The 26,321-nt window shown below is 42.5% G+C and overlaps 4 protein-coding genes across 4 annotated transcripts; 1 reads left to right on the forward strand and 3 right to left on the reverse strand.

Moving 5' to 3' along the window:
• Positions 1–11,583: 11,583 nt before the first annotated feature.
• LOC134187109 (uncharacterized protein K02A2.6-like) lies at positions 11,584–13,002 on the forward strand. Its single transcript, XM_062655227.1, has one exon. It carries the CDS (start codon positions 11,584–11,586, stop codon positions 13,000–13,002), a length of 1,419 nt encoding a protein of 472 aa, XP_062511211.1.
• Positions 13,003–14,670: 1,668 nt separating this feature from the next.
• LOC134187110 (uncharacterized) lies at positions 14,671–17,349 on the reverse strand. Its single transcript, XM_062655228.1, has one exon. It carries the CDS (start codon positions 17,347–17,349, stop codon positions 14,701–14,703), a length of 2,649 nt encoding a protein of 882 aa, XP_062511212.1. The 3' UTR covers positions 14,671–14,700.
• A 326-nt stretch (positions 17,350–17,675) lies between these two features.
• LOC134187111 (tigger transposable element-derived protein 4-like) lies at positions 17,676–19,308 on the reverse strand. The gene has a single exon (XM_062655229.1). It carries the CDS (start codon positions 19,275–19,277, stop codon positions 17,676–17,678), a length of 1,602 nt encoding a protein of 533 aa, XP_062511213.1. The 5' UTR covers positions 19,278–19,308.
• Positions 19,309–22,386: 3,078 nt separating this feature from the next.
• On the reverse strand, positions 22,387–22,827 carry LOC134187112 (uncharacterized). The gene has a single exon (XM_062655230.1). The coding sequence runs from the start codon at positions 22,825–22,827 to the stop codon at positions 22,387–22,389; it is 441 nt and encodes a 146-aa protein (XP_062511214.1).
• Positions 22,828–26,321: the final 3,494 nt, after the last annotated feature.

Genomic DNA, 26,321 nt, shown 5'->3' on the forward strand with positions numbered 1-26,321 from the left:
CCAGGGATTGTTGTCTTATCGTTCAGCTCCATTATCAAATGGATACTCTCCGGCGGAACTTCTACTGTAATGTAGTAATATAATAGCTTTACGTCTTAGTGCACGTTAGCATATCAGTGGTTATTTAACACATAGCTTACTTATAATACATCAGTCTTTTTACCTGCAATTGTCGTGTGTACCACATTGGTGACAGGAGAGGAATTTTAGAATGCAATGTAATGCGCCTCAGGTTTATGATGAAACTGGAAATTTACTTTCCTTTCTAGACCGTATTACTGTTTGGACAGCATTTAAAGGTTTTGAGGGTGAGAAGAAGGCACTCGCTATGGCATCCTGATTAGAAGGGGCGGCCTTTGAGAACTAGCGACGTCTGGAGAGTGAGGAAAAGCAAGATTTTGATGTTACTGTGGTTTCACTAAAGGAGTTCCACGGAGGGCACTAGATAGGCGGATCGCAATTGAGGAGTTGCATGGCAGAAAATGGAAACAGTTCGAAGAACCTCCACCGGCGTTCGCGCACGACATTGACAGGTTAGTACAGCTACTGTCTGTTCCCCGTAAGCGTAAACCCGGAAGTGAGTAATGAAGTAGAGGTCACACCAGATGTACTCATTAGAGCACTAAGAGCTGCTCCAGTTGGACCATGTTATACCAATTCTCTTAAATGGTTCCAGTTGCTCATCCGTTGGTCTTACAAGATAATTGGATAATAGCCATTGCTCTACCCGTTTGTGTTTGACATGCACAGGTACTATCTTTCCGTTTCGTTTGTAAGAAAGGCTTAGATAATTTGATAAACATAAATGCCAGACCTAGCGATTACTAACGATACCGAGATCATCGCGAAAGTCGTAGAAACAGCAGAGATAGTGATGATTTTCAAAGTTCACACTTATGGGGTACAGACAGTAGCGTATCAGGGTTTCGATAATGGGTTCTCGACTACTTTGGCCAGAGACGCATTTCTAGAGGGTCTACCAAGAGAATTTCAAATTCTGTTGAGGAGGGACAAGACTATAGTAACGCTAAGGATGTCACAAAATTAGCTGAGGAAGTCAACCAACTTCGATTAGCCGGAATTCTCTCAGTCAGACTGGCACCGTGTCGCGTGCTGAGATTGTCACCGTGCCGAAATTGTTTGCGCTTGCGCAAAATAGAACTGACTTTCTCAGCACGCAATACAAGCGCGCTGAAATTGCTTATGTGCTGAAATTGCTTACGTGCTGAAATTGCTAACTTGTGCGCATGCGTAAAACAGATTTAGAGTTGTATTGAGAAATGTATAATCTTATTATAAATTTTATATTTATCAATTACGTACAAGTTTATACAATTGCAAATATAATTTGACAAAATAACTATACATGCACATTGTAAAAATAAATCTCTCCAACCTTAGACATCCCAATGGTGACTCTTGGCTTGGTTGTTGACGTTTCTAATTTCATTTTTTCTAACCCTAGTGGAAAGCCTTGTGTCAGGAGATAAGTTACACTAAAATGCAATCTCAGCACGGTGACAGTCTCAGCACGCTACACCGGCAAATGCAAGTACAGACAATCAAAGCAGTTTACCGGCTTCAGCAGTCAATCAAGTTTCCGGATGTGACATGGAAATCTACAACGATATGTCATCTACTCGTCAGACAATTACCGCTTTTGGCAACGACAGTTTAGACACCCAAGCGACAGTGCAGTCGAAGCGTGGTCGCGGTCGGAGGTGGACACCTGGAATGAAGTATCAGCAACCTCGGGACCCAATGCTTGTTAAGAGATGTTATATTTGTGGTAATATTAACCACCTTCGGTCTAGTTGACCTCATTTTCATGATTGTCATCGATGTTTGAGACCATGTCATGTTGCCTGAAACTGTACTGCTGCATCTCCTGCATGAAAGAAAGGAGGTCAGAGCACTAATTTAGCCACGGCTCTTTACGGTCCAATTATGGTTACCGCTAATATTGACCAGCAACCTCTTTCTCTTTTGGTGCATACAGGAGCAGACATCAGCTTGATACCACTTGATGTTTTTTCAGATGAACCATATGAAGTTAGTACCAGTAATGGTTGATGGTACTACATTACAGTGTGAGAAAACTGTAGTTACGTCGTTTCATTTGGGATCTCAAATGGTATACAGTTCATTTTACGTTGCGAATGGAACCGACTGTGGGGTTTTGGGCACTAATATTCTGTTGACTCTTGAAATCCAGACAGATTTCTCTAATAGAAAGTTGTTCTTGAAAGGAGAAGAAGTGACAACATCCCAACCAGTCAAATCAAAACCAACAAAAGTCTAAAGTGCGTTTACTAAAGTTTGGTTGGGTGTATTCGCCAAGAAGTGTACTAATCGGGCCTGGGTAAGAAACCACCTTTTGGGGAAACATACACTCCAATGTTACTAGTGAATGGACAGGAATTGTGGAAGTAGTGGATGAGTTATCTGAACGTTCAGGACTTTTGGAATGTGCTACCTATTGCGTTAGAGGAAAGGGGAGAGATGTTTCGGTGAGAGTTATGAATGTCTGCACAGAACTTGTAGTAATACATAAAGGACAGGGGTTGGCGGAATTTAATGAAGCAACGGCGTTGGATGGGGCGCATAGAAGACCAGTTGGAGGAACACCAATATTTACAACCTAATGGTTAACATAGATCTGGGTGAGTCATTGAGCTCTAATAAGAAACAAAAATTGGAGAATCTTCTAAAACGTCATCGAGACGTGTTCGCTTATCCAGGCAATGACGGGTATTTAGTGGACGCTGAACATACGATTCCGCTTACTACCAAAACTCCAATAGCTTGCCGCCAAAGATGTCTACCTACAAGATGGAAAGCTGAGGTTGCAGATGAGGTGAAACGATTACGGCGAGATGAGATAATTCGACCATCTATTTCTGGATATGCGGCACCTATATGTCCAGTTAGAAAGAGTGATGGGAGTCTTCCTTTATGCATGGAATACAGACAGTTAAATGGTTAAACTGGGAATCTGCAACAGGTGATTGAGTCACTATCAGGAGCAAAATTGTTTTAGCATCTTGGACTTGGCAAGAGGATATTTTCAAGTACCAATCGTGAGAAAGGATAAGAAAAGGACAGCGTGCCGGACACCTTCTTTTTGTCGTATATAGATGTATATTTCTTTAGCACCTAAAAGGTACAGTTGGCTATCTGAGTCTAGTATACAAATACATGCAATCCTTTGGAGATGTTTTCTGCTAAAATCATAGACTGCCCCATTGTAAAATGCAGATAAGTTTCAATTAATAATTAATTATGTCGTCGTAGTCCACCGATGCTCAGCTTACAACTACCCTCTGTTCGCGTTGACTTTACTCTTTGAAAATCTGTAATAACTTCTGCGCAATAGGGCAGACAGTGACGATCTTTGTATCGTTCGAAATCGCAAGTTTCCTGATTTTTTATAATTAGGGTAACGACAGCGTATGTATTACAGAGACGGTTTGATAGGGCTTATGCACATCAAGAGTGGTTAGTGTTCTTAACTCACTAAGAAGGTATGATATTACAACAAGAATGCTGCCAATAGAGAAAGTAGCCAATTAGCAAGGTCAGTAACAGTCCGCTGCCTTGACATCAACTCACAGCTGCTCTTGTTTTACAAGTGTTTGCTTGATATTTCTAACTCCTCTTCTTGTTCTGCGTCGTCTTGATAACCTGCGACTTCCTCTACTGTTACCTAACATCTTTGTATTGTAATATGACCTCTACAATGAATGTACAGTTAATGGGATATCACTTAACATCTGAGTGTGGTAAACAAATACAACTGCATCATTGGTCGCTTCCGAGCGCAAAGTCAACGCGAACAGAGAGTACTGGTTACTGTTGGTGCAAGCACATAATTTTGGAAAGTGTATTTACAATTGGAAAATACTGTTTCAGTGCCGTAGAAAAATGTAACGCGGGCGCGGATCCATGGATGGTGCATACAATATTACTATTTTATAACCATTACATTGTTGCGTCTGTCGTAGCTATAATAAAAATTGATATTATGGTTTTCTCTAATAATTCTTACTCTGGAACTGTATCCACGTCCCATTGCCACAGGAGGACCATTGACACACAGAGCTCCAATACCATGATCTTCGCGAAACCACAGTGGTAGAGCTTCATCTTGATGAACAATGCAGTAGTTGTACAGGACTCAACATGCGGCAGCAGTTTATTTAATTAAAGTGGCAGACTGGACAAGGTGTAGCTTCCATGCCAGCATTTGGAAATACAGCGCCATATACCTTTTAGCTGACCAAAAACTCTCTCCACTACCATTCTCGCACCACTCAGTCGAAAATTGAACAAATGCTGTTCTGGAGTCAAATGGCAGACCCGTGTCAGGGTGGGGCTTCATAAATCAGGTCAACAAAGGATAAGCTGCATCTCCTATAATTGCGCCTAGAACAGCAACTCATTTTATGAGTCTGGATGGTACACTTGGGGCAGAAGATCTTGTGGCTCGACACGTGTGATAAAGTTTGCTTCGAGCAAACACTAGGGCATCATGCACTCGTCCTGCCATGCCAAAGTCTACGTCCGTAAAACAAGTAGATGAGTCCACAACAGCCTGAACAATAATTGAGTGTAATGACTTCCTATTGTAGTAGTTTTATGCATTGACACTAGGAGCTCGAATGGCAACATGTAAGCCATCAATTGCTCCACGGCACTGGAGAAATCTCAGCTTTCTGAAAGACTTAATCACTTCTGGAGCTCGAATATCAGCTGGCAATTTTCTGTATTTAGGCAGAAGATGATTGACAACTGCCGCACAGAACACTCTTGTAATTGCAAAAGCAGATGATCTTCCTACTCCAAATAAATGAAATATTGTTCTGTACTCATAACAGCCACCTAGGCGCCACAAAACAATAGCAACGCGGTTGCTGACTTCAATGACCTTACGGTAGTTCGAGACTGATTCTTGGATGTGTGGCCTCAGATCTTGGCACAAGGAACGAAGTGTTTCCTTTGACACGCGAAAGTTCTCTTTTCAGTCACTATCTGTCCATTGGCCGTGGATCACTTCATCTCAGAACGACCTACTTTCCTTCCGAGTCTACATACGCAGCGGCAGACGGCACTACTACGCATCATCTGAAAACAATCTTGCAGATGCATTCCTCTCCTGAAATGAATCCTCATACGCTGAAGACGAGACTTTCGAGCTTTCGTATACGTCGCCTCATTTCACATTCCCTTCGACGTCGTTGCTGCGTTTGTAGCAGCATCCACATGTAACACACCATTAGCAAAAAGCACAGGCAACATCCTTTTCTCGTGCAACCACTAACTCCATTATTGCGGTGGTAATACAGTTTTAAAACAGCGTTGGAATGGCGATAGAATGGACCTACACTAATCATGATTAGGACCGGTGTGAACAAGTGGTGTTAGCGCACTAACGACAAAATAATAATTAGACCCGGTGTGAACACGCTCTTAGGGTCTACCTCTTTTGCCCTGGTTACTACTTTGCCGCTAGTTGCCTATTCTGCAAGCTGTATGTTTAGTAGCCGGGTGCATGTTTAGGCAATCGGATAGAAAGGCCTAAAACAACAGTAAATCTTTTCTAAAATTGCGTAATGAAAGTGTAAGACTTGTTCTACGTGGAAGTAATTTCAATTTTTGTAAAACCAGTTTACAAAGCGGGAAAGAGTTTTTCAAATGATGGAGCGTAGCTACATCTTAGATTTTTCTTCTGCACTAAGGATTGCTCTAAATCTACAACAAGTCGGATTTTGAAATTTGGATATATTGAGTATAAAATAAATGACCTAATTAAAGCCAAAAAAGAAACATTTTCTAAGAAAAACCAGTTTGTCATTGCACATCATTGCTGAACCACATATTTTATGATCAAATCTATTCAGTGTACTTTCTCGTGTCTTCAAACACCTAGCAACGCTTGAAAGTCATGTGTGATCTCAGCGCGGGTACTACTATAAAATGGAAAGAGGAGCTTTACTGCGAAGCGCATTTTGAGGGTGTATTCTTTTCAAATAAGAGTTATCAGATATCCAGCTAAGCCTTGCCACTTTATTCCGGAATCTAGTCAATCAATATGATGCATTTTGCATTCCCGTACGCTGCAGAATGACAACGTAATTGAGGGGGAAACCAAGGCTTGGAGCGGCCGACAAGAGCATGAAAGTCACACTTTCAGCGCATTCTCGGTTATTAAACTAGAGCTGCTAACGAAACCGCATTCTTAAATCGACGTACTCGCGCATGCAGATAGAATTAAATTTTTTAAAGTACTTAATTTGCACAACATATAGACATTCAAAATCTGCTGCAATTTACTGAGTGGTTTATTCTGATAGCTACAGTTTATAGTATATCTAATAGCACTTAATTACTTCTGACAGAGGGTCATTTGGGATAAAAGAAGAGCACTCCTAATCTCATAGCCCTGACAGTGACATGTAATTATATATAATTCCTGGAGACTACGCAATACTTCAGTGTCTAGACTACAATTTTTCTACAATTTAGTAATGGCTGGCAAAGGCCATACGAGCAGAGTATCAGAATGACAAGATCGTTTACGTTTCTCTATTGACGTTTAAGCGCGGTTCACAGTAATGACGTTGATGCTCAGCTTAGCGTCAACATCAAAGACACCGCCTTGACGCAGGCGGCATCCTTTGATATTGACGCTGACGCTGACGCTGGAATAAGATTCATTTCTATACCAGCATCAGCGTTAGCATCAACGTCAGCGTCAGCGTCGTACTGTGAACCGGCCTTTAGTGTTTTGAACAGCAATAAACGAATTAAATTTACTAGAGTTAGAATAATTAAGTTAACTAAGTTTGAAGCTTTAAGCCTTGTTCACAATACACCTTGAGGCGCGTCGCGTCGTCTCGGGTCAAAGGAGTCCGTTTTCGCGACGGGCTGAAATATAAAAAAATTCTATCCAACACGTCGCGTTGCGTCGCTTCGCGTCGGAAATAGCCTCCATTGACGCGACGCGACGCGAGGTGTATTGTGAATCAGGCTCGAGTTGCTTTAAAAACGTTACCATTGTACATGTATCTGGATTAGGCAAATTATCTTTTTACTACTAACTAGTGTTATCTACTTTCTATTTATGATCTATCACGGTGACAGAAGCAAGCACTCGACAGTGTCAAGCAATTGTAAATGTGACAGAAACAGTTGTTACAAATCGACGTTGATACGTAAGAAAGTTTGTTAACTGAAATTGCTTCAATCTGTATTTGCTAGGATATCTATATCAATATATAGCCTCAGTGAGAACACACAGACCCGAAACACAGTGATTTGTCATCCCGGAGAAAATGCATGTCTAGGTATAGTAAATTTCTTTGTACTTTGGAGTTCTCGCCTGTTTGCATTCTCGTAGTAGTCCCGTAGAGCGCAGCAATCATGCAGTTGTGAACATCTTCCTCTCTTGAAGTGTCAGCTAAGAACAATGTATGTAGAAATTTGAAGTAGACACAAACCAATTAATTCATATACCTCTGTAACGCACAACGCAAACCACTCTGTCGTGTGTATACTCATACCGTTCGTAGATACTTCAGTAAAGAAATTTATCTGTAATTTGTCAGCTTAAAATCGAGCTACGAGTACACAGTCGGACGTGAACGCGAGCGTTTGGACATTTATGTACAGATAGAACGCTAATTTAATTTATTTCTAGAGACAACATGTATCACATCTAGTTGAATTTTTAGCCGCCGTTTTAAAGCCATCTCTAGAAGCTTGAGCCTTTTTCTTTCTCTTAATAGTGCCGTGGAACTGGCGCGCAGCAACCTTGAGAGCCGTACCACTATTACACTTACACCTGTGACATCACAGACCATCATCTCTGTGATCGGCTCAAATTCAAAGTTATTTCCGGTCGGTCGCATGTATGTACCATCGCACACATCACAACACAGTGCAATACACATAGAAAGGGTCTCGTCCAATAAAGGCGAGCCGTCTGTCTGTCTGCATGTCTTTCAGTATGTATGCGAGTGGACGCGTATCCCAGCTGCCCCGTGTCTGATCTCCGACGAATTTGTCTTCGCCGCGCCAAAAATGTACCTGCAGACAGTAAAATGGCCGGAATTCTCCGATTTTACAGGGTCCTCTCGCGAGGGTTCGACCGCAGCGTAAAATTTTCGACGACGCGAACCCTAAATCCTCCGCTTTATTTAAACGCCCGCCTGCACCAGTTTCACGTGCATTGTGCTTGTGGTCGTCTTTTGCAATGCTTCAGGCGATCGACGATTTCTTGCCGTTTAGTCCGTAGGCCAACACCAGAAAGCGACAAGCTGCGTAGCCCCCAAAACCCGGGAAAGTTTCCGTAGTTGCAATCGTCAAATAGAAACCATGCGAGTGCATTTGCGATTGTTTGCCGTCTTGGAACGGGACAGTTTCTGAGTAACAAGAAGGACTACAGCTGTGGCCAAAAGTTGTCGGACACATGTCATGTTTTATGTAAATTGGTCATATTTGGTTAGAAATGCAGTTATAGCTCAGTAATAAATCCAATATAGCAATTATAATTTGAGATAACCATATTTTTATTATAAAATGTCAATTATGCTCAAAACTAACAAAACAGTATCATTAAATATATGGAGTAACATGTAACGTAGGGAAAGACGTCATTTGAGATAGGAATAACAGCAACAAATTAGCAATATCACAGCAATAATTGCTACTATTTTGTACACAGTTCCTTGGCACGGATCAGGGCTGATATCCTTGTCGGCATGCTGTTCACCAGGTTCTGGCACCTCTCAAGAGCTATCCTCTGCCACTCGTCCTGGAGTACAGCCTTCAGCTGGGCCTTGCTGGTCGGCTGGTGACGTCGGGCAGCTATTTTCAGGTCGCCCCACAGGTTCTCAATTGGGTTCATGTCTGGTGATTGCGGCAGCCAGTCCATCACCCGAACATTGTGGGTCTGAAACCATCGTCTTGTTGAGACTGAGGTGTGGCATGGAGCATTATCCTGGTGGAATGTGTAGTTCTGGCCAATCCGGGACATCTCAAAAGCTGCAGGTAACATTGTATCGTGGAGAATAGCCTGATACTTCTCAGAGTTGATTGTTCCGTCACAGACAGTCAGCCTTTCAACTCCAGAACTTGACATGCACCCCTCAGACCATAACGGATCCTGAGCCATGTTTCACTGTGGGAACGATGCCGTCTTTGTTCCACTCTTCTCCAGGCCTTCTTCGTACCCTCACATTCCCTGGAGTTGCGAACAACTGGAAACTGGATTCGTCAGACAATAACACACTGTTCCACTGTCTTTGAGTCCATTTTTTGTGCCTATGAGCCCAAGCCAGCCTCTTCCTCTTCTGGTCAGGTTTGATGAGTGGCTTCTTTCGGGCCTTGCATGACCTCAGACCATGGTCTAGCAACCTTCTGCAAGTTGTCCTGACGAAAGCAGTCACAGCACCACCATTAGTCCATTCTTGGTGCAATTTTACTGCTGTTTTCTTCCTGTCTCGCAAGCTCATCCTGCACAGGTTTCTGTCGTCTCAAGCGGTGGTGACCCGTGGCCGTCCAGTGCGGCGCCTGTCTCTCACACTACTGGTTTGACGGAGTTTCTGGAGCAAGGCTGCAACGCCAGCAGGAGATTTACGAACCCTGCGAGCAATCTGGCGACAGCTGAGACCCTCCTCATGCAGCACCTGGATCCTGATCCTCTCCGCCTTGGTGTAGTTCCGTGTCTTGGCCATCGCGAGCTTGGTATGAGTCAAATTGCTCAGAAACTTCTGCTAGACTCATAGCTACTCTTGTGCAATAAAATTGTGGTTTTTTAAATATAGTTTTATAGGCTATTCTCTAAATGGCGACAAACACATCTGTAATGGAATACATAGCTATTGGTCAAATAATTGATATACCAAGTTCCAGTAATTTGTCATTCCTAAACCTGCTTAAATATTGGTGTATTATACTCTCTTTCAGTAAACTGGTCATAATGTTTAGTGAAAATCCTGGTGAGAACCGTATTTTTTATTTTAACTATATATTTTAAGATGTCCGAAAACTTTTGGCCACAGCTGTAGATTGACTAAGGCTACGCCCATGCAAATTCGCAGCAACGGCGAACCGAGAGTAAGAGACGAACGTGGTCCCATTCATAAGGTCTATAGACATTAGCTATATCACGCGAAGGCTTAAACCTGTGCAGCTGTCTTTTCTAGAGATGGAGGTAATGAAGTGCGGTCTCCAGATAGTATTTTTCACATTACCAGCAGCTCTGTTGATCAAAGGAAACTCCTACATTGTTGTTACACTTGTACTGCTGCGTTTGACTGCCTTGCAACAGTAACGTGACCCTGAGCGTTGGGAAAGACAGTAAATACCGCGCAAGTCGTGACAAACTCCCGGATAAATTGCACGTACCTTGTAATACTAACTATCTAGACGTTAGTACAAGTGTACAATAATTAACATACGACCATCAAAAGCAGGACATAAGCGTTACTGACATAAAGTGCCTAAATTTACGGCTGTACTAAATAGCTCAGAGTCATTTTTAGTCATTATCTAGTGGACTAATAATTTCATCTAGAAAATAAACCTAATTAATTAATAACCAATGAAATGTAAAGAGCCATCTACTCATCATATTCATCAGTAGAGTTTGCATCAAAAATATTAGCTTCAAACGCATTTGCAGATGCTATAGTGGAAACAGGCTGCAAAGCTTTGCACAGAATAGGGTTTTCACAATTGTCGCATTGGCACACATCTGTGCCAAGCAACTTCGCTGGCAAGAGCAGCGCTTAGAGCTGCACCCAGTTTTACAGCTGCAACTGATCAGTTTCAAAACGTCAACAGGTGCCGGTGGCTTTGTCATCCATTCAATAGTTGGGGCACAGTAGCAGACGTAACCTTTTCCGACTCCGTTACAGTTTTTGTGAATTTGCAAAGAATACTATGCGATTGCCGAAGTGCTTTTGAGACGACGCTTCAGTTTGCTGATTTTGTAATCTGGAGTGTCAACATCTTCCTGCTTTAGAAAGTCTATAAATTTTGACCTCAAGTCAGACATCTTGCAAATAATCCTTCTTCATCTTCGCTAAGTATTGCTTCACCAGCAAGAATTTGAAACGCACGGTCATATGCTGTACTGTGTTGTGCATCTTCTAGAGAGATCTAAGAATCAAGCATGTTGGCTAATGTTTTCTGGTGAGTGTAATTCCTGTAGCAAGATCCATGATAGGACAGCTCCTTGGCGATACCATCAGGCTGACCCGGTCCTTGCTGCACTTCCAATAAAATTCTTCTGTCTTTTCTGATTTCCGCTGAGTTTAAAATAGCCCAACATGCAGAAAAGGTAGTAACTCTGCTTAAAGACGGTCGTTTCCCTTGACCTTTTTTCTTCTCTGTTGATAAAACAAACATAGTTTGATGTTGGTTGGGGAGACAAGTCTTCTGGTTTTATATAGTTTTACATAGTTTTATAGAAAAGAACTAGGAACGGCGGACACTCTTTCTAGGTATCCAGTTGACGAACCTACAGAGATTGATCACGAATTTGTCGAAATAGTCGAAACGTAGGTTAAACAAGTTATGGATCATATTCCTGCCAGTGATAAAAGATTAGAACAAGTTCGGCAAATGCAAAAAGAAGATTGGTTATGCCAACAAGTAAGAAAATTTACAGATGATGGTTGGCCAGAGAAAAGAAATCTGCATGGAGAATTGAAGAAGTTTGCTGCATTGTCTTTGGAGATAACGGTGCAAAGAGATATATTGGTAAGAGGACCACGATTGATAATTCCCGACAAACTAAGAAGAGAAATGATTGAGAGAATTCATGAAGGACATCAAGGCATTGTAAAGTGTAGAGAAAGAGCTAAAGCTGCGATATGGTGGCCAGGTATGAGTAAGGAGCTAAAGGAGTATGTTTTTTCCTGTCCTGTATGTTGGAGAGAAAGACGTAATCACATAAAGCCATTAATTACAACACCTTTACCTTTATTGCCTTGGCAAAAGATTGGAACAGATCTTTTTGAATTCAAAGGATCGCACTATCTTCTTGTAATAGACTATTTCTCTCTTTACATAGAAGTTGTTGAAGTTCGAAGCATGACGTCAGTTCATATCATCAATCAATTAAAAGCTATATTCTCTAGACATGGCGTTCCAGAATGTGTGGTTTCGGATAATGGGACACAGTATACATCTGAAGAATTTAATATATTTGCAAACGAGTATGGATTTAATCACGTTACGTCAAGTCCAAAGTATCCAAAAGCCAATGGAGAAGCCGAAAGAGCGGTGAAAACAGTGAAGACGTTATTACAGAAAGCCAAGGATCCATATCTTGCATTACTGTCATATAGAACAACACCGTTAAGCAATGGATTTAGTCCTTCTCAATTGTTGATGTCAAGAAGGCTAAGGTCCAATTTACCTATGTCAGTGGAGCAAAGAAAACCTGAAGTTCCCAACATGCAACTTTTGAGGAAGAGAGAAGTAGATCAGAAGAGAAAGAAGAAAGTCACCTATGACAAACGTCATAAAGTGCAACATCTTCCTTTATTAAAAGCGGGAGATTCAGTATGGATTTCTGACAAAACAACAACGGGTACTGTTCTAAGAGAAACGTATCCAAGATCGTATCTTGTTTCTACTCCGAAAGGAATTCTTCGTAGAAATAGGAATCATATCCGAATTGAAAGTGAAGAAGAGAGAAAAATGGAAGGAAGTGAAGAAAGAATTGAGAGAAGATCAGAGCCAGAGAGAGAACAAAGGACGAACTTAGAGTCAAATGTGAGAGAGGAAGATCATCAACCATGTCATCAATATGTTGGTAATCAAGGTAAAACGAGTCAGAATACTTCTGAGATGCAAAGAAAGGAGAGAGAAAATACATTGGAGACTCAGAGAGATCTGGTGGCGACTGAAGATGATAAAGACGATCATAGAACGATTAGAACTCGGTCTGGGAGACAAGTTAGGAAACCAAACATGTTGGATCTTTGAGTTTAACAAAGAGGGATGTAGTGTGACTGAGTATGATACTATTATTAGTTACTATGATGTCACGCGAGTGCATGAATGAGCATGTGTAGAGAGTGAGTCATTCGAGACGTATTGACCGGTTGGGGTGTAACTAGTGTGTAAGGAGTCTGTATTCTTACGTTGTGTGTTAAAGACAATAATAATACGTGTCTGGTGCCTTAATACGAACCCGATAACGCTACACGTCTTTTGGGGGGTTGGCCGACGAACTAGTTTGAAGCCATTCCAAATTGTCTCACGTTTCTCTCCAAATTTTGATTGCATTTGCACCGAACCCGACCTACGCGTTTCTTGCACCGGGCGGTAAACTGTCGATTTATACCGAAAATCGCAAGAAGAGCAAGATCCAAAGTCAAGCAACACGCGTGTTAAGACATGCACGAGTGAATAAGTTAGTTCCTGCACGTGACTTTCAAGAGTTTGCTGCCCGGATAGGATAATCAATTCCTTGTAATTTCTCAGAACTAGATGTAATTAAACGAAATATAATTCTGGACAAAATTGTCTGTCCTGTTGCTAATTTTTCAGAACGGTGTAAAAATGTATATGAATATACTTTATTAATTATTGATAAATACTCAGAACGTGATACCCATGCAATAACACAAATTTGCATACAACGTTAAATTAATTAACGCGATAAAGCTCTGAACAAATTCTTTATGAGAATTCTTCAGGTATATACTTCGTAATAAATTAGAACGGGGCTAATGAGATATAATGTACTTCATGAATGCATACGCGATAAATTAATAACTAACAGCTATGAGATGTACTTCATAATACATATAACGATATAATAATTTACTAACGACTAATAATCTAATTTGCCCGTGTGGAGAACGGGATGGTGAGTTACTCTTGGATTTACATCAGAGAGATTACAATATCCGGGATTACAATATCCGGGATTACGAATACTTTCAAAATGGCGATGTCCATGGCACGATAGTTTGCTGCGTATTAGGCTGTCTGTCAGGCTACAGATGGTTTGAACTTTGTTTTTAGCATTGATAGCACTGTAATTGATTGAAGAACTGACTGAGGCATTGTAGACTTAGTCTGGGGTGAATAATATGGTGGCAGTATGAATTCATCACAGAGCGAAACCCCATGCAACATAGCTTGTCTTTTTCTTGGGTTATTAGGGTTCTTCATGAAAAAAACCGACGTAGCCATAGTTGGGAAATCTGATATCCAGTCTGAGCAGGTAACTGATGCGTTTAGGCGGTAGCTCAACGTTGGTCAAGCTGCTAGATCGAAAATTATGTAGCAGGAATGACCTACTCTAACAGTTCGTCGCAAAACCAACTTGGTAGCAGAGCATGAACTGCAGATTACGAAAGACCCCTGGAACATTCGAAACACAAGCAAAACCCAATGCAGTTGTTAGTTGTTTCCAACTAACTGAACAACGTGCGAACAAATATCCTCTGTCAGTGGGCTGCCGATTATTGGTCTTGCTACAAAACGAGAGAAATCAAGGAGTCTGTGGGCGTGAGCAAGGCATTGGAATTCCGAGGCACAGCAATATATATGTTATCTGCAATATATATATATATATATATATATATATATATATATATATATATATATATATTTTTTTTTTTTATAGTTTATTCAAATATAAATAATAGCTACCCCTCCACTAGAGGGGCCTCACAACGAAGAACAAACAGAGTAGTCTCTGTCTAAACCTAACAAAGACAAACGGTCCAAAATCATCCTAGCGTTAAATTGCCAAAGGCGGAGAGAGAGCTGCCCGTGAAAATTAACGATAGCCCTGCTGACAGTAATACTACTACGGAGAGATGTCCTTCTAGCAATTGTTTTTAAAGTTTGTAAGCTACTGGAGGTCCACGTTCCGTAGGACTCAACTACCAGCGGGTAGAAAACACCTCCTGTCGCCTCTACGTTGTCTTTATGACGATCGTCTTTCTCCATCTCTCCAGCTGCTGCAGCGGCACCAGCACAATAAGCGGAGTGGACAATGTGAGACTGCTGGAAGGAATTCCTTACTGTGATATCAAAATATCCTGGACGACCAAGTAGAAAATCTGGGTGGTAGACGTCACCTGGGCGAGAATTATTATATCCGCCACAGTGCTGTTCTCTCCGAGTGCCAGAGTGATCCTCAAGTAGTGTGTGAAAGATGACATCACATAACGCATCATGGCGTTTAATTCTCAGGTTACCATAGCCGCAACCTAACACATGATCTCCGTAGGCATCTATTATTGAACCACATGGACATCTAGTAGAGAGAGAAGGAAAAATTGGAATTCCTAGCCGTAAACGTAAAGCAATCACATATTCCTCTGCAGACATGACGAGGCCCAAATTTCTGTTAGGGATTGCCCGCAGCCATGCGCCTGCATGAGGAGTTGATATAGCGTTTAGACGTGCTTGGTCGCGTATACTGACTGAGTTCTTAATGTCAGATAAAAGTGACTTGTCGAAAATCTCTTGCAAATCATGTTGACTTGCTCCGCCGAGGTCAACATCAGCGGTAGACAGGAGAGTAGACAGCAGCTGTTCACGAGACGATACCTCACCTGGGAAAAGCAGATCTGGAACATCAGGATTAGTGATTGGCCCTTCACTGCTCCTCAAAACAGGTGGCTTAGCACACCCCAAGAGACGAATACTCAAATCCCGTGTAAAATTGCAACTGCCTACGAAAGCGAGTGCGGAAGTTCTACAGGTTTCTCTCAAACCCAAACCACCGAGACGGATTGGCAATGTGGCCTGTTTCCACGCGACGTCAGATACAGATGAGCGAGAAATCACCTCCAGACTGCTTCGCAACTCGCTGTCGAACCTCTCGAGCTGAAATTTTACTTTCTCTGACGGAACTGTTCTAAGAAGGTGATTAACCTTGCACAAGCTCAGGCAACTTCTAAGTAGGTGTAACTCCACCTGCGGGTCTTCTAGATCCGTCAGACGACTTTGGCATGACAGAATTTTGTCAATTTTCCTGCCAAAAGTGGCATCATAAAAAGCATCTGATCCAAATACCGGAGAGCCTAAAAACTCTGCTCCACCAGAAATGCATTGCACTCTTTGAACACTATCCGGGAACTCAGGAAACGAAATATCTCCAGAGGGCCAGAAGACTTCGCACTTCTCCAAGTTAAGGATCAATCCATGGGAAGGACCCTTTACAGACAAGCTATCCAGGAGGGAAGAAACCGCCTTACGAGGACCAACAATAGTTCCGTCGTCCAAATACCATACCTGAAGGTTGATGTCAGGTGTGGAATCAATATCGTCCAACAACTCCAGGAGAGTCAGAGAAAAAAGGAGCGGACCAAGAGGGTCGCCTTGCTGTACTCCTCCTGATGATTTGATACAGTGACTACCGAAACGTAGCTGTCCTTCACAGTGGTAACACCACTGAGCCCAAGCAAATATTGAAGGGAAATCCCTTTGTAATCGATGAAGGAAAGAAGAACGACGACATTCATTGAAAGCATTTCTGAAATCCACCTTCAAGCAACAGAGATCAGGATTATTTCCACGCAAATCAATGATAGCTGATAGCGAATGAACAGCAGTTTCCAAACCTCCACGAATACCGACGCCAACTTGACCGTACGGAAGGAAAACATCTGACGAGGCAGATCTCGCTGCTGAGCAACAAAGGCGACTCGTAAGGCGACGTAAGACCTCTCCAACAGCAATCGGGCGTATACCACCTTGTTTCTTGAGAAGAGCAGTCAAAGGTGCACCAGAAAGCCACGGAGCAATGCGAGAGTCAGCCTGGCCTGACAAAAGAAAACAAATCAAGCGAGTCAATCTGTCAAGGCAATCTTTAGATAACGGTGAAGAATTCCCATCAGTGGCATCCAATAGGTGCTGGCAATGCAACTGCGAAGCTCCAGGACTAGACGCTTTGGGAAAGTCACGTAAAGCAGAGAGTACAGACTCTGAAGAGACAGTAAGTGGAGGAGGAATGTCGTCATTCCAATCTGGAAGAACGTGTTGAGGATGACGCTGCAGTAACTCTTCAAGGGCCTGGGTATCATTGTGTGCAGCAGTACCACAAGAACCAAGACATTGCACTGCTTTAGAAAAATTTCCTTCTCTAGCTATTGCCAACGCACGTTTGACATTACTTTGAGTGACAGAGACATTCTTTGAAGACACTACAGGTCGATGTGCTGCTTCCAATCTGGCTTCAGTCCAAAGTGAAACAAAATCTCCTGACAACCATTTCTCTAGTCGTGAATGTAACAAGGCTTTCACCACATAACGTTTCTTCTTCCCTGCACGAGGAGGACATCTCAACACTGCCTTTGGGAACATGTGTAGGCGAGCAAAACCCCACAAACCATTATATATATATATATATATATATATATATATATATATATATATATATATATGTATGTATGTATGTATGTAGCCTCGTACCCAGGCCCTCCTGCGCTAGGCCTTGCCCAGTAGTGCCAGAAATTTCACCTAAAATTCCATTGTCGAGTTCTCCAAAATTTACCTAAAATGCTCGTGAAAATTCTCATTAATATTAATCGTATACAGTGGAGTCTGCTTAACTCGAACCTTCAACGGACCATGATAACAGTTCTACTTAAACGAAATTCTACTTATCAGAAAAGCTGTATTTCTACTCCTTACATACAGCCACTCCTACCTACAGTACTTGCACTGAAAAAAGACTCTAGAGTTGGCTGAAATCGGTTCTCCATAGCAAAGACATCAATCTGTCTCTCTAATTTGTTTAGCTTCTCTAGTAAGTCGGAATCACCATCTCTTTGTGCAACAAAAACCCGCAGTTTTTGCAGGCAATTGCTAGCTTCATAGTGGCTAACTGGTGGTAGTTCGTCACCACAGTCATCCTCTTCTGATTCAATATGGAGAGGGTTGCCAGTTTTTTCCGAACTCTGAAGACTGCCGATGATTTCGGATGCTGTTGGCAATCCAGGTGATACTGACAACTCCGAATCAACTTCAATAAACTCATCTTCAGTAAGTGAAGCATCTATGACACCTCGGTCAATAAGCTCTCTTACAAGAGGTCTGATATTTGCATCCTCTGTTTCCACATCTGAATTATCATCTGTGTAGAATCCCGCTTTCCTAAAACAGTTCTTCACAGTGGTCATTGTGACTAAGTTCCAAGCCTGTTCTAAAAGCATCACAGAATCCAAAAGATTAATGGAAAACTCTCCTGGTCTCATTCCTGATTCAATATGCTGTAACAGCTTGCGAAGCATTAAAGATCTATAGTGGCTCTTAAAGTTCTTTATGATTCCACAATCACATGGTTGAAGTTTGGCAGTGGCATTTGGAGGCAGAAACAGAAACTCTGTGGCTTTCAAATCAGGTATGTTGATATGTGAGCTACAGTTGTCAACAACCAGCAACACCTTTCTCTTGGCTTTACTCATTCTCGCATCAAACGGTCTCACCCATTTAATGAACAGTTTCCTTGTCATCCAGGCACGCTTATTTGCTTCATAGTCAACGGGAAGTTTCCTGATTCTTTTAAAACACCTTGGATTTTTGAATTTTCCAATTACCAACAAAGGCATCTTTTCTGTGCCATCCATGTTCGCGCATACCATAGCTGTTACTCTTTCTTTTGATTTTTTTCCACCATGACATTTCTCGTGTCTAAAGGCTAGTGTCTTGTCAGGCAGGAGTCTCCAAAATATCCCAGTCTCATCAGCATTGAACACATCTCTTGGATGATATTTTGAAAGTATTGAATGCAATACCTCAGCTTTCCATGAATCTGTAGTTTCTTCATCTACTGCAGCTCTCTCCCCAGACATTGACTTACATGCAATGGAATGGCGTTTTTTGAATCTGTCCAGCCACCCCACACTACAAGACCAATCGGGTTTCCCTAGCTTCTTCGCCAACTCTTCAGCTTTCCCCATCAATATGGGGCCGCTAAGTGGCACGTTGTCAGATCTTGCACACGTAAACCATGCTAGCAACGCTTCATCTACGTCCTCGTGCACAGCTCCTCGAGCTCTTTTCTTGTTCAAGTCCGTCTTTCCTCCATAGAAAAGCCTTTGGTATCTGTCTTTATCACGAAGTATAGTCGACAGCGTGTTTGGCGCTATTCCAAAGTCGCTCGCAATTTCTTTCTTTCTCTTTCCACCACTTTCAACGCACTGTATCAACTCAATCTTTCTCTTAAGCGACAGCGTTACCAACTTTCGAGAGCTCGAACGATAACGTTCTGATGTATGTTCTGTCGACATGTCTGGACACGGACGACGTCTGATACAGCACAACCACGTGCCGCAGTCACGTGATCATTTCTTCGAGTTACCCGGACATTTCTCATGCACGGGTGTGCTGCATTGATCGAGACAGGTGAAACTTCGACTTACGCAAATTCGACTTACCAGGAACTCTTTGTATTACTTCGATCGGCATTCAACCGGGACCAAGAGAATCCTTCGCGCTATCCGGAAGTTCGACTTACACGAGTTCGACTTATGTGGACTCCACTGTACATAGAAAGAAGTGAATGAAATAATTCAAATTACCACTAATTTACCAGTAGTGTAGGGCCAGTAGTACCCATATCAGCAAGAGTTATTAAACATCATTCAACAGACAACATGACCGGTGTCATTGACCACTAGTCCACGACCATTTTACTGAAGCATTATGGAACACTCTATGTAGTCTTGCAAGGAAGATTCTTGCCGCTCATCAAAAGAGTTGCTTAGAATGGAAAAGGCCCTCTCTGCAGCAGCAGCAGATGGCTGATAAGCAAAACATTTTTGCAAGCTTCTGCCCATGCTGAAAGATCTCTCTGGTGGGTGGTATGCCACCAATCCAGTACATCAACTTCCTTCACACCTTCAGAAAGAGCCAAGTAGTTGATGCGGCCACTGCACTGACTGCAGCTGCGCAGGCCACGGCGGCCAGTACGTCTTCCGTGTCATCCATTTTGCGCATGCGTATATGCAATTGTAGACCCGCCATAAAAAGTTACATAAAATTCTCAGAATTCTTTCGCTTCCTAAAGTTCACGTTTTAATGCTGGCATTATGGGCAAGGCCTATCCTGCGCACCCAGTGAAGAGGGCCGGGTACACGTTGTATTCGCATGCGCGCATAAATTAGAAGGAAATCGTGGTAATGTCTGCACGCATGCGGAACCGACGTTGTTTAGAATCTCGAGTCGATCATGTCGCGTGCAATCGACAGTGAAACAGCTTCCGTGTTAAGTAGTGATGAAGCCCTAGATCTAGACCCAAGGTAAAGTGATTCAATTAGACGCTGTTTAGCTGAAGTTTTGACCTTGTTTATTGTGGCAGTTGTTTGGAGTGTCGCGTTTGTCTTTCCGCGATGTCTACTCGTACTGCAGTCAGGCTGTTTACAGTGTTTGTGTACCGAGGACTGCAGCAGAAGTTGCAGCTTATTTTGGGGATTTCTATCTCTATTGACAGACGCTCTTCCACAATAGATCTACCAGCGGTGTGCTCGGTGCATTCGGGCTGCAGCAGAATTGAGGGTGAAGACACACGAAAGCCAGCACAGGAGCACTATAGAGTATCTTGTAAGGCCCACTTACGATATTGTGCTCCTTAGCTAGCAGTTCTCTTGGAACGAGAGTAGAACCTACATCTACACCACGAATGGGAGAGGAAGCTCCGCGTTCACGTAATCTTTGAACTTGCTCTATCATCAGCGATATGAGAGGAGACACGACCATGACGACATATCCACAATCTTCTTTACCACATTTCTCTAGCTTACAGTCAACCATAAGCGGTATAAGTTGATAGCACAGCGATTTACTGTATCCTGTAGGAAGCCAGACGAACATGTCGTTTCCATTGTAGATGTGCTCTAGTGCAACGCCATATCAAAACCAGAAGCTCTGCCTTCATTCTCCATTTGCCAAATTGGGTGTCATTGCGCGCGACATTATCGGCTCGAGTTACTAAACAACGTCGGTTCCGCATGCGAAGACAACGTGTACCCAGGCCCTCTTCTCCGGGTGCGCAAGAGGGCTTGGGTACGAGGCTAATCAATATAGTCGGTGGGCTGATTACTGTAGCGAGAAGTTCCGCTCCCACTTTCATACGAGGAAGGTTACTTGATTGTATCCAACAGAAGACTCAAATTGAAGGCTATTCCACTTTGTTGGCAATTGAGAAAGTGGTCGGTTTTCGTGATATAGTTATTTTATTATACTCGAGGAAAGCGAGCGGACTCAATTTTATTTTGCATTTTTGTGCATTTGGATATAATTTTTTCATGACTCTTACCCTTCCAACGACTGTTTCTAGTTTGATAGGTGTAACAACATTTTTTCTGGAACTTAAAACTAGGTGCGCAAACACTGTTTGGAAGAGCGGTGCTGGCCGCTATTGTTTGCATGTGTCTGTTGAAGCAATTTGTTGGCGCAGCTTTACGTGTTATCAGTTTTAAACACTATAATTAATGTAATTTTGATTTTACAACGGCCTGTGTCAGTTTTTCAGACTATGCATGTATTTCTTTAGCATCAATCTTTACTCGCAAGTGTTATAAGTTAAATTGTAAAATTTAGCAACACAACTTGATCATATTAACAAAACTAGCATCAAAGTTTTAGCACTGGAAACAACTTCGTTCTAGTTCAATTTCTAACATTACATGATATTTGTACAAACCAGCGTACTGTATCTATTATGTAGTTGTTTCGGTTACATTTCATCAAGAACTTTCATCTCGTCGTTTTCAACGTATACATTAGTGACACGAGGAGCGGCAGCCGCGGCATTGACACATTCTTTGCACTTGCAAGTATCAGTACATGGCATGGTGTTCTTGAACCATCGACATCTTGTACTATTGCAACCCGATGAGCAACCACAACGCAGTAGTTGCAAGAGAGCCAAAGGTGCAGGAGGAAGAGTTATCCCATAACAAGCTACAATGCCTGGTGATACCTAGAAGTGGCACCACAATTTGCACTTATCTTTAGCTGGGCCGAACTTACACTATATAAAAAGATGATAATAATAATAAGAATATTAATGCAACTCAATATGCTGCAGTGCTTTCACATTTATATTCAGCTGGGCATGCCCTGCAGTGTTTCATACTCATCTTCAGCTGGGTATGGCATGCACTGCTTTCACTTTCATATTCAGTTGGGCAGAACTTACAGCCGTGCAGTGCTTTTGCAGTTATCTTCAGCTGGGTACAACTTACAGCCATGCAAAGCCACCGTCTGAGGTACCATGGAGTGCTTTCACACTCCCCTTAACAGTCAACCTCTTCTAAGCTAACCCTGGTTCAGTCGCTGTTGGCCAGCATCATAGGTGATGTTGACCATGAATGCCTGTAGTGAATATAAAGATGATCATCTTGTCGACAGCACTTCCTGGTACACTATGTTGTTCGTTTTTCCTTCTTTTGCCAAGAGAGTTAGTCCGTGTTTGGAGGCAACTCTAGAAATGCCAACATAAAGCTGTCCATGGCTAAAGGGTGGCTCGTGTAGATCTAGCCCTGCCACAGCTAAGGTCTGCCCTTGTGCCTTGTTAATAGTCATAGCAAAGCAGACCTTAACTGGAAACTGAAGTCGTTTGAATTCAAATGACAGTTCAGTATCACTGGGAATTAGTGGTATCTTTGGCAGATACACGTCTTGGCCTTTATGTGGTCCAGTATCAATAGTTTTTTCCAGACAGTTGTTCATCATTCTCTTTAGTATAAGACGTGTGCCGTTTGCAATCTCAAGAGCCAGATTTCGGAGAACCATTAAAGGAATTCCCACCTTTAGAGCCAGTCTATGAGGAGGCATACCAGCAGGTTCCAGGGAGCTAAGAAACTCCGATGATAGTGTACTGCATCATCATCTTTGACCGTATCAATTGATTTATAGATCTTTATCTGTCCAGGAAACTGCTGAAGCATCTCCCAGTTAATATCACGAGTGGACAAATTGTGTGGTGCGAGAATAGCTCGTTGCATTAGCCATTCGAAGTCTTAGTAGTGGTGTTGCAAGTTTGGGTACACTCGCTCTATCAAGGTCTGAGGAGAGTCGGTAACTGTGCCAAGATCTTCTGGAAACGTTTCCGTTTTTGACTGGCTGCAGCTGCGGATGAAAAAACTGTCTTCCGTCTCTTCGGAGGCATTGTAAAGAGTACGAAAAATGTCGCGTATACACTTGCAATCGTATAGCACTCCCGGATATTGCGCAGCTAGTAGAATGTAACGTTTTGGCGCAGTAGACTGTAATGTTTTGTCAGTAGCTGTTTACTGTCACTAATGAGCCGTCGTGTAAGTGCTTTTACCGTTTAGTTCATTAAAGGCATATCAAAGTAGACAATGGCTAAGTGCGTTGACATGTGTGACGTCTTTATTTGATAACGTAATTATCGGCAGTGTGAACCATCCTCTAGAGATATCGTCACTTCTCTCCGCTGCAGGGAGAAAATACCGTCCGATGTCCCGTTGAATGTCGTCAGGAAGACAAAGGAAGTCACGTGCAGTTAGTTAGTAATCGATTCCCCGTCTAGATCTAGACGAAGTCACGACTCATCTGATCTTGCCCTTGTCGACGTCATCGGCAAGAAAATACACGATCGCCTCCTATCGCCCGACGTCAGGAACGGGCAGTCTAATTCGGTATAGATACGATGCGTCGTTCCAGAGATATTCGCGCGGGAGCGGAAGCGAGTGCGATCGGCAGGAAATCGCGTCGTCGTGGAAGAAGCCAGGAAGACGACCACAATCTCACTTTCGACCCGAATGAATTTCATCGTGCGCGAGCCAATTCGGCTGAAATCAGACTCGCCGTTTTTGAGAAACGCTCATACAGACGGACACACACAGACAGACAGACACCTCTGCTTTATATATGTTGATGTCGCCATGATCAATATCTCAACAATGCCCAATAGGACTGGGTACTTCTTCATGCTGAAGGCACTCTTTCCAAAGAAACGCTTGGTAGTTGCTTCGGCAGACATGTTGAACAAATGCGTCACGGGGTTGGAGGTAAATCGGCGTACGACTTGACTGTTGCAGTGCAAAACAAGTGATATCTTAACGAAATCACTTTTGTAAATGACTCCTTTACCTATAGTTTGCACACAAACTGTTCACACAATTGAATTAGATCTTTATCAATTGTAAGAGATCTCCTAGACGCTACATCGTTTGTATGTGGCCACTCTTGATCAGTTTGAAACCTCCACTTTTTCCACGTTTTGAAAAAGAGCTCACGGTATCACAACCTGTAAATGCACAGACACATGGTAGAGCTTTACAAACGTCACTGCCATGAGTGCTCTCAATGTTGTCTAAGCTGTTGTAGCGACTTCTCTGGGCTGTACCTGTATATATAATTAGCTGTGATGGAATACAGCTAGCTTCCCAAGCACCAAGAACAGCAACATCAGTATCGGGTGATTTAATTATGACTGCCGCATAGCCCGAGATGGCAAAATGATAGGCATGTAAAGTAAGCTGCTGAAACTGCTAGGTCTAGATGGCGTACACTGACCAGCATGTTTTGCTATTGCTTTTGCCAGCTCATGTTTTGATCCTCTGACTTCTAATCCGTTGTCGCTGCACCTTTTGATAAGATCTGCCTTGCTGTTATTACGATACATTTTATGTCTGGACCACGTTAGTCTCTCTCTATCTTGTTCTAGAGCAAGTGCTTTCTTCTACTTTCTGATAAAAAGAGTTTGACTTCATGTGTTGGAACCCATGCAAGGATTGCGATGTCTTCATTGAGATCTTATGGAGGGTTCGCGAACACTGCAACAAAACTCTAGTACTTTCGTTGGCAAAAATGTTCCCTCACAATTGTCCCAAGGTCCTGTTGGCAGCCCTTTTCGTTTTTCATAGGGCAAGCAATGCAGCTTACCTCCTGTCTCAAATCACCTGACATAATCAGGAACAGGTTCAATCAAATCTTCTGTTTTGCCTTCCCAGTCTGAACCGTAGTTATATACTGCGATTGCGTATTTTTCTTTGTAAACAGTCAGGCAATGTCTTCTATTTGTATCACGTTTCACGATCATACGACCACGGACAGCTTGGTAGTCATCATAGTAAGTGTAGTAGCAAAGTCTGCATTCAATTTCCAAATTGCACACAGGTGCTCTAATAGCTTGCTTCGTTTCATGCCATATGCCATTGAACCAACTCTACCTTACGAGTGTCTGACAGTGACAAGAAACGCTTTAACCGCACTTCATCATCAAACACGAAATCACCTTTTTGATAGACTGAAATGCATGAAGTGGTTGTTTATTGTATAAAACACCGGAATTGAGACAGCTTTCTGTGTCCTTCGCCATGGCCGGCATGTTTTCCTTATGCTCCGGAGATCCTCCTCCTGCCTTAGCACGGCCATGGACTTGATGAGAATTAAGAGGTCCATGCTTTGGCAATGCTTCATTTTCAACAGCATGAACGCTTTCAACAAAATTCCGTTTATAGTGATATTCAGTGAATGACTTTTGAACCACCTTGTCCAAGTTGAACATACGACAAAATCTGACTAGGAGCATTTGCACCAAAATGCTTGCTGGGGCAACTGACCGGCTATTGTCGGTAATGAACACAAAGCAGCGTTTTAGTTTGCCTGTTACTGGATTTCTGAAATAGCTATTTAGAACAGGTTGGCACATCAAAAAGAACAAATTAGTAAGTGAACAAAGTGCTGTGTCTCGTTTAAAATAGCTGAGGCTGAAGAGAGTTACAGCCTGTCCTGTTCTCTTAATATACAATGGAGTTTCAGTAGGACCTGCAATTGCTCTATAGTCATCATCAGAAACAAGGTGTTGTCTAGGCACAACAATAGTTTCAACAAATAGGTGCGTGTTCGGAGAAACAGCAGTTGGTCTTGACTGAATCCAGTCATGGTCTGAATATTCAGTCAATACTTTTCGGGTACCTGAACAGGCCGCACATCTTCTAACACTACAGCTTTGCATCCTTTGAGTCTACCAGGTGTGTCTTTGGGTTTGCTGCAGCATTGTCTAAAGAATAGTTGACATTGGCTGATGTCCACTGTTTGTACAGTGACATTTGATGAACTCCCATTCTAGGTATTGACTGGAGAGAGATGGCTGCATTGATATTCCTACCTTCGTGATGTTGTGCTGCATGGGTTCCAGATTTGAAGCTTATATGTAATTGTACCATGTTGACAAGCTGATACTGAAGTCTTTTGGAGCACTAGGAAGTAAAATCTCTCTTGCTGCTATCATTGTTGTAGCAATTTCAATGTTGCCGCCATCTCTGGAAACTTATCACCTTTCAGTGGTCTTTCTCCAC

This window comes from Corticium candelabrum, chromosome 11 (assembly GCF_963422355.1).
Source record: "Corticium candelabrum chromosome 11, ooCorCand1.1, whole genome shotgun sequence".
Taxonomy (NCBI): domain Eukaryota; kingdom Metazoa; phylum Porifera; class Homoscleromorpha; order Homosclerophorida; family Plakinidae; genus Corticium; species Corticium candelabrum.